Source organism: Siniperca chuatsi, linkage group LG17 (assembly GCF_020085105.1).
Source record: "Siniperca chuatsi isolate FFG_IHB_CAS linkage group LG17, ASM2008510v1, whole genome shotgun sequence".
NCBI classification, from domain to species: Eukaryota; Metazoa; Chordata; class Actinopteri; order Centrarchiformes; family Sinipercidae; genus Siniperca; species Siniperca chuatsi.
The window spans coordinates 3,394,334-3,403,663 of record NC_058058.1 but is presented as its reverse complement, the minus strand read 5'-3'; the positions used below and the strand labels follow the sequence as shown (position 1 = coordinate 3,403,663).

Below are 9,330 nucleotides of genomic sequence, written 5' to 3'. Positions count from 1 at the left end.
ATACACAAAAATGTATTGGGTAAAATGATCATTTCTCGATGCACCTCTGTAAATGTCACAAAAATACACTACGAAAAGGTGCCACTTGTTTTGTCTACCATGGACTTTAAGCACTTGCATTTCTTTCAAATGGGGAGGGGGAGGGGGGAGACCACCATCATTTGTTTTACGTGTCACTGATTAGTCATGTTGCAGATGTCATTTTTGTTCCCAGAAGGGTGGTCATATTCAGTAAATGCACCTTGTTGTTTCTAATCACTGGTACAGGCAGGAGATTTCTAGTTCTGTCCGACTTGGGCAACAAACCATGATGACTGCACCTTCCCGAAGGCTCAAACTGTGCTTCTAGTCTCAGGGTCCCACTGCAGGGCTGGAAGAGTATTTTCAATGAAGTGAAGAAATTCCAGGCCTAAATTTTTTAAGGAGCTGCAGAAGAAACTGGAAAAGTAAAGACATTTTTGTTGCAGTAAACCTATGACTGTCTGAAGTTGCAAAGACACTGTCATTTCATACAATCTGTGATATTTGTCGTAATGTTGAGCTACAAGAAGCAATTGCTCAGTTCTGTTTTCCAGCAGCAGATATCCTACTGAACACTGATCCAAAATCTCTTAACTACTGGCACACAAGAAAGACCCAGAAAATATTTAGGAGCCATGTTTTCACCTTTTTTTGACAGTACAGCTCGGCCAATACAGATCCCTCAGTGACGACAGAGATCTTCATTGTGAATTTGTATTGAAAAGCTTTCAAGCACAACTCCTCCGAGTATTAAATTGTTTAGACTTCCACAGCCTGAACGTCTTAAGGGTTTGACTACAAACTCATGCTCATTACTGTTGTAATTACTGGTCGCAGAAAATAAACTGCAAGGAATCCATTAAGTTCTTGTTGATAATGAGAAAGCGATGGGGTCTAATTTGATTAGAAAGCTGTGCTTTTTGACATGTTTCAGCTATGAAGAACTTTAATTATTAGTTTGATTGTTCTGTAAGCTTTTTTAAAAGGTAAAAGCTGTTCATTTTGCCTTTTGTTTTAAAAAGAGATTTATGTAAATAAAATCATCTTTGATATTGCGTTTGGACTGTATCTCAAATATCCCTAACATCACCTGGAAATGACTCAAGTACATATTTGGCACACACATAGAAATCCAATGAAGTTGCTCATTTACAATGAAGATCATATACTTTACAATGAGAGTACACCCTGAGTGTGTGGAGATGCAGTTGACTCAATGGACCAGTAGGTGGTGCTATTTCACCATTTTGAGTTAAGTGTGATTTCTCAGTTGCTTTAAGTTACAGTTTGCAGTTTTTGGGTGACAGCTTTTGAGCTCAAGAAAGCACCAAAGGGCAGACGATTGGGCCATTTTCACAGCAATACAGGTTTGAAATTATAAAATTGCAACCTTCATCCAACACTTAAGTAAAACAAATGTTTTAAAATGAGATTTATTTGACAAACAAATCTACATGACTGTCAAAACAGTTTGCAACTGTGGTAACCAAGATGTGTCTTGGTTCAGAGTTGGGGACACTTTCTGTGGGCATTTCATTTTGTCCTGGTTTAAATTGTGAAAAAGATTCTCTCTTTAAAGCTCTGCACACCAACACCAAGTGTGTTGATGACAGCTGTTTAGACTTCTGCAGATAGGTGGGCCTGGGGTTTTGCTGAGGTCACCAAACTCCCAATGTGCTATTAAAGGCCCCTATATATGATTTTGGGCTGTTCCAGATAAAATATAGTTAAAGAAACAAGGTGAAATCTGTGGTTGTCAATCCAAAACAGTGGGCCTAGATGACACAGACACATCCACTCACAACCGGTTTACAGCTTTGGACACCAACGCCTGTGTCAAAAATCTAAGGTAAAATACTCACAATGCAATTACTGCTGCAACTCACATCTACAAACCATCTGATCAAAATACAACATGAAAGCTAGCCGCCAGTGTAAGCGCCCATAAACATGCATATATCACACTGGCATGTATTTGTCCATGCTAAGTGCCATGTTTGTGCAGTTCATTTAAAAAGTCCCACCACTATGGCCACAGCTTGTTTAATGCTGCATTTTCAAAACATGAGAATGGCATAGATGGATCATGCGAGTTGAAAACATACCTCTGCTTGTATTATTATTTGTTTTACTTCTTAGCATTATGATTTACCAGGCATTCATCGTACTATGTGACATGCCTCTCATACTGGAGATGGAGAGACCGAAAATTGGAGATGCAGGTAATATTTTCTTAGAGAAACAACTGCTTTGTTGGCAAATTGAAATTGCTTCACCAATTTTAATGCATTTTAATTTAATGCTGTAATATGAAGGAAAAACTATTATTTGATTTGGTTGGCATATACTCTACATTAAGACTGATAAGGATCTGGAACAAAAAAAAAAAAAGATTTGATGTACAGGACATAAGTACTTTTGACTGAGCTCTGACTTTCCAACTAGAACTGTTAATACGGAGGCTCTGTATGAAGTGACAGGGGCCTGTGCCTCGGATTTAAAGATAAGTGAAAACATTTACTGTGTGGCCATTTTTTTCCTTTTTGTACCCTGAACTCACGTTGCGATGTTGTTATCAGTGGATTTAATATGAAAAAGGTATGACCGGAAGCAACCTGTTTTATTTTGAAAGCTACCGCCGGAAGTGTGTTTTTTTAATTCCGGCTGACTTGACGTTGCTTAGTTCTCGTTCGGCTTTAGCTTGAACTTCATGTGCCAAACTCCTGACCGCCGAGTCTTAAAAGATCATGAGAAGGTTTGGGCAGCGGACAGCACGAAAGGAAGATATGTATGGCGGCTTGAAAGTTAACCCGAGTTACAGAGAAACGGTCATAAAAACTCGTTGGTTTCTTTCCCTTTGAGGTCGAACCTAGCTAGTAGGACCAACAACTTCTGCCCGAGCGCCAGTCGTTGCTGGAGCGGGGAGACAACGGAGATCGGCGCTTAAAGAAGCATAAAAACAGTAGGGTTTTTACATTTTACGGACTTGAAGTAGTTATTTATTTCGCCACAATGCTCAAGGTTTGCCTACAGAGAGCTCTCCGACCGGCTGTACAGAAGTTGCCGTCGGTTCTGAGGCAGGCACCAGCGGCGGCGGTGACAGCGCCGAGGCTGGGGATAGGGCGGCACACACCGAGCTGCTGTTTGGGAACGCATCTGAGAAACGAGCCGAATGAGCCGCTCAACTCCCCCAAGAGAGCCAAAGAGTTTATTTACCGCCTCCAGCCGAAGGAGAGGACGTGTTTACTGAAGGAGCTGCAGAGTTTCGAGTCCATAGCCATTGCTCAAGGTAAGAAAGAAAGAAACATCGCAGATCAAAGGTGACCGCTTCCCTAAGGAGCTCTGGGATTGAATGCCTTGTCACAGGTATAACCGATATTTTCCCGCCCCTATATTGACCGATATTGTTTATCACTTTTATTCCCTCCATGGTGCAGCTGCAAGCTTTCGTATAAACGAATTAAGTCAGGGGTGGCCAAAATCCACCACCTTAGCAGGTGTTTTCACTGATGGGTTCTTCCTCTATGGTTGAAGGAGTGCTAATTGATCGATGGGTGGAGTCTTTGAGGGCCAACAGTCTGCAGGTTTCACTTAAACAAAGGCACATGCTAGGCCACACCTGCCCCAGGTGAACCAGGTTTTGCCAATTAGTGACTGGTTGATAATGAGAGGTGCTATCTGTAAAAAAATGTAGCTCTTTAGTGGGAGCTGTAGAAACTGCAACAGCATTGGCGAAGGGGTGTCGCCTTCTACAACTAGCCTTATAAACTTTAAGATTGTAACCTGTTAGGTAACTTACTTCAAGAGTTAAGACTTGAAGCTGAAGATAACCAAGCGTAACACTGACACCTGTACACGTAAGGAGCACAAACTGAGGTGAGGTGGTGCCACACTGCCAAAGTTAAATTAAAACTTGGATGTACTCCAAAACCCTATACGGCACAAAGGAAAACACCACATATCTACAACATGGCAATAAAACAAAGATCCATAAGCACCCATATTTCAAATGGCCTGTCATGGCTGCATCCAAATGAAAAAGTCTCTGGCAACACAGCCGTCAAAAGATGAAAGCAAGGCTTTTGCTGCAATGACAGTTACATGAGTTTCATTCAGACTGTTGTTTAACATGATGATAATAATTTTTTCCTTTCTTATATATATATTTCCCCCCCAGTTAAATAACTGTACACCTCATCCTCAACAAGAAGTGCTACCACAACATTACTTATTGCGGTTTGATTAACAGCTGATTAGCAGCTTTAGCACCAAGTCAGAACTCAGACTGGGATGCTGAAGTGAACAGTATTTCCAAGATGGAAACTAGTAATTATGGGAACTCTTAACATAATGTGAAGGTGCCAAAGTTTTTTTTACCTGGCCAACATATATAATGACAAATCCACTTCAGTAGTGATCCCCTGCAGTTTAAAGCTGGCTCCGTCTTTGACATGCTGCACCAATGGTCTTGGAAGCTTAAAAACATCATAGCAGAGGAGTGACCGGCATTGTTCAGCACTAAACTCCCAGCTGAAATAGGAGGGTTATTTTGTGCCAGTAAAGTTTTACTGATTCCACCTTTTTTTTTTTTTTTTTTTTTTTTTCATTGAAATAATCAATACTGGCACATAAACAGCTCATTGTAAACCTGCAGTGTGTGTGGTTTGAGACTAATTTCTTTTCTTGCAGTGTGTGTACTTTCAGTGGGCATGAACAGGCAGGCGAGTGTGTGTGTGTGTAGCATGTGTGTATATTTCCTCTTTTTGAGTCACCAGAGGGTATTTTCTGTTTGCTCGAAAGGAAAAAAAAAAAATGGTCTCATTGTGAACCAAACCAGAGTGACTCATCATAGACTGAAATAGTAAAATCAGCTGCCGAATCAGGAGTAAAAAGATCTGAGTAATGTCCTGGGAACTGGGAGAAGTGTTTGGAAATTCAAGAAAAACATTGATAATAAATGAATCATTTTAGAAATGTTTTAAAATAAGTGAGCATTGGGGGAGACCACAGACGTGTAGATGTCACGTTCACCTCACAAACTGCAGTACATGCAGCACCTGGAGTCAGCTCATCAGGCGCTCTGCGTCCTCATCAGGCGCTCTGCGTCCTCAGTGTCTCACTGTGCGTTTACTGTCCTCCTCGTCTGTCTGCAGTATCCCACTGTCCCCCCCTGGTCAGTACAGTCAGATAATGCTGAAATGGTAAAATGCTGACACTAAGATTTCAAAGAGTTTCAGTTGTGCCTTCAGACTGGCTCCTCATCACTTTGTTGTGTAACACACTGTTCTCATTAGCACTGTGCACCCAAACTGCTTTTTCGGGGTATTATGTAAGATGATATGTAAGCAGATTTTCAGGAAATTGTTACCCTTTTCTGGCTGATAATCTATCTGCCTACTATGCAACAGCATTGTATTCAGCCTTTACACTGAAATGGATTTAGGAATGGATTTGCAACATTTCCTCGCCTGTAGAAATGACTTTTTCTTTTTGCCAAAAAAAGAAAATCTCCCAGAGCCTCAGCTTTGAGTCCATGCTGAGTTGTTGGCAAACATTTCTTTGGACACAATGTTGTGTAAAAGTTTTTATGTAGAAATGTGTCTTCCATGGTCTCTGCACAGGTATGGAAGGTTATGAAAAGTATGGAAACCTAACTGATTGATTCATTAAAAATAGTTGTTATTAAAGTACAAGTATCTTCAACAATCTATCAACAAAAGTTTGGGCTGATCATTTTATGATGGCTTGAGTAATGCATTTGTTTTTGTTTTCTCTCCCTCTCCTCTTCGACAGCGCTGTCGAGCTGCTGTGGCAAATGATGGGTAATAATCCCAGTGAGTGTCGAGACTTTTTGAGCCCCCGGAAAGTTTTAAAGGTCACAAAAATGTGTCCGTCTTATTTTTTTTATCCCGTAAAAACAGGTAATGTCAGCCTGGCAGCAGAGAGCTTTGAGCTCCTCCTGAGAGTTTGACCCAAACAACCAATTCCCCTCTCTATGACAGGGATACATCACAGTTTTACTTATTATCCTCATTATTTTCATAGACTTTCATAATCCTTAATATTAACTGTGATTGGAAGCTTTGACTTGGGGAACAAAACAAATTTTTGTCCCTTTTTTTTCTACAGCTAACCTTTTTTTAGAAGTAAAATTAAAGAGGCAGACAGATAATTATTATTTCTGAGACTACTGTTATGGCCTGAAACAATCTCAAATGTACAATTTTAACATGTAAAAGTAGCCACATTTTGTTACAATAAAATGCAAAACATCTCTAAAATATGAATTCATACATTTGAAGAATTGTCATCCGTTGTGGAAAGTCACTTGCATGATAGATGCATATAATTTTTTTGCGCTAATCCTCCCAAGTTGCAGTCGTAGCTGCTGGTGAGTCATGGGATGTTCAAAGCTGCAGTTTCAGAGAAAATTGGACACACACTGGGTGCGTTTACATCCACTTAAGCAACCCAGTGATTGTCTCTCTGTATATATCTCTGTAAATATCTCACTGATACATGAGAAGAGAATAACCTTCACGCCTAACTTGATGCTGTACCACGTTTTCTGCGACACTGGTGGATGAGAAGCGCTCATTTTCAATTTTGTTGCGGACTGTACGGGTGGTCACACCTCCTTCAGTTGTGCTCAAGTGCTGAAAGACTTTGTGATATGGATCAGAACAACAATAAACAAGTCAGACAGTAACCGGTTATTGTAGTGCATGTCTCGCCACCTTCTCCGATTTCCTGCCTTAACCTGTGATTTCTCACAATAACTTGGTTTCTTCTGTGTATGTAAACATAGTGAAAAGTAAGTAAGTAAGTAAGTAAGTAAAAATATGTCTGAGCTCAGAGTATTTGGGAAAGTGTTTTTAAGTGGGACAGTGCGGCCTGTCACCAAAGCAGCACCTCTCTTTCTGCAGCACTGGGCAGCATATTAATTAGACGCCAAGGAATGAGTTTGGCTCTGGAAGTCCTTACTAATAAGCAACTGGCTGCCCCCCTTTTACTAATAATGAGCTTTGAAGAACAGTGAGAGAATCGGAAGCGTTTACTGTTGAGCTGTGGAACGTGTTCAGCCGAGTGAGTCAGTCTGACACCAAGCTGAGCTGCAGGCTCATTAAAACATTACATCTTCATTTCAGACATTTAGCAGAGGCTCTTAACTGGAGAGGCTCATCGTGAATGTGAGGTCACATTAAGCTGAGATTGTATGACATGTATGAATGTCTATAAAAGTGTGAATCTGCTGTTTCTCGTGTGTCGGTTTGACAGAAAAGGAAATGGCTGTAATGTAGAGAATAGCAGTGCTTTATAAGACTGTTCGTTGGTTTCCATTTTGCTGTTGAGATTAAATTAGCTCCCCAATTAATGGTAGCTTAAGTTACCAGATATTTAGTGTTCCAAGTCGCTGTAAAGCAAGGTCAGTGACGTAATACAGGCTGTTTGTCATGATTATCTATAATCACTAGACTGAAACATCAGTATTGGATTATGAAATTGAAAATATGGCCTTCCAGAAATAATAAACCCACCAATCTGCAGCTCAGATAATTCCTTCCACACCAGCATATGTTTGTGTGCAGCAGACAGCTCCGTGTTGGGCTATTATTGTACATCAGCTGTGAGTGTCACTGAACATGGATCGGTGCCTCCCTTCAGAAAAAGACTCTTGATATTTTTTGGGATCTTGATTTCTAGCCAAAGCTTAGTGGGAATGTATTGTATAGACTCAGGGGTTTTGTAGCATTTTATTGAAACCAAATTCAGCTTAACATTTACAGTTAACCAAAGTTGGAACAAACAAAAACTCAAAGATCTGTTATCACCGTTTGTTGGCTGAGAAGGCAGAAAGTTTTGAGTTGCAGCCTAATTAATGTTGACAACCTGTAGCTACAACCTGAAAATGAGCTGAGCAGCAGAACATATAAAATGTTGATTAAATACGTACCGTATACATTGAATTTCCACAAGTTATTTGGGCTATTCCAAGTACTGATGGTTCTGATTCAGAATTATCAAGTTGATCATCTTAAAATATTGATATGATATGCATGAAATTGACATGACGTAATCTGCTAGTTAGTTTCTTCAAAGAAGAGTCGCCACCCTGTCGGTCTTGTTAGACACACAGTCCACTTGTGGTTGTAGAGTGATGTTTTTTTTTTTTGTTTTTTTTTCTCTAACAAAAGATCTTTTGGCTGAGTTCAGACACCGCCTTGCAGAGAGCACACTAACCAGAAAACAGCCAAAATTGTTATTTTTGTCTTTTACAGAATTAACCTCAGTTAGTTACATGTTTTAATATTTATTTAAGTGCAGTTTTTGTTAACAGAGTCTGACAGTCCATTTTATTTATTGTTTTGGTTGTGTGTTTTGTTTGTTGTGTGTGTTTCTTTTTTTTAGGATATTTTAATATTTTTTTCAATTCCAATGTCTGAATATTCTTAAGAATTATAATAATTCATTGAAAGGGTGTATTGCATTATTATGCGTATAATTATATTAGTGGCATAAAATGGTCTTAAAATGACAATAATATAATTTATCGCAATTGTTTCGCGACAGGCCTACCTGCAACCTAAAATACTTCTGCATTGCTCTTTGCAAATAAAAAAAGTCCCAGAAGAGAAAAAAGTTTGATAAGAGACTCCTCAGCATCAGAGCTTATCAAATCTCGATATTTTGTCCGAAGGAAGCAGAAGCCCACGGTTCACCAACAACCTGTTCACGTTTCTAACAAGTTCTCCCCACTCAGCGACACACCCGCAGCTCCATTTTGAGAAACGTGAAGTGAGCGACACCAGCGACCACAGTCAGATATATTCCTGGGGCCAGAGCGGGCGACGTTGAATCCTTTTAAAACTGCTGGCTAAGGATAAGTGTAAATACAGTAAGACTGTTATTCACGTCGGTGGTAATAACTCTCGATTACACCAATCGGAGGTCACTAAAATTAATGAGTCGGTGTGTACATATGCAAAGACAATGTCGGACTTCTCTGGGCGTGTCTTCATTCCGCCGCTGGCTGTCGAGGTGGTGTCCAGCAAACGATGTGGGCTTTGTAGATAATTGGCGGACTTTCTGGGGAAGACCTGGTCTGATTAGGAGAGACGGCATTCATCCCACTTTGGATGGAGCAGCTCTCATATCCAGAAATCTGGCCGAGTTTATTTGTCGACCAAAACCATGACAACTCAGAGTTGAGACCAGGAGGGAGAGTTGTAGTCCTACATGCTTCTCTGCGCTTCCATTAGAGCAGTTACCCACCCAAAACTCCTTAGTGACGGTGTCTGCCCCCCCGAC

The 9,330-nt window shown here is 40.3% G+C and overlaps 1 protein-coding gene across 1 annotated transcript in view; it reads left to right on the top strand.

Moving 5' to 3' along the window:
- The first annotated feature begins 2,654 nt into the window (after positions 1–2,654).
- The window catches only part of tmem65 (transmembrane protein 65), a 35,485-nt gene continuing 28,809 nt past the window's right edge, over positions 2,655–9,330 (top strand). The window contains exon 1 of the mRNA XM_044170817.1: positions 2,655–3,310. Within this exon, the coding sequence (XP_044026752.1) occupies positions 3,034–3,310 (277 nt within the window). The 5' untranslated portion in view covers positions 2,655–3,033. The remainder of the gene's footprint in view (positions 3,311–9,330) is intronic.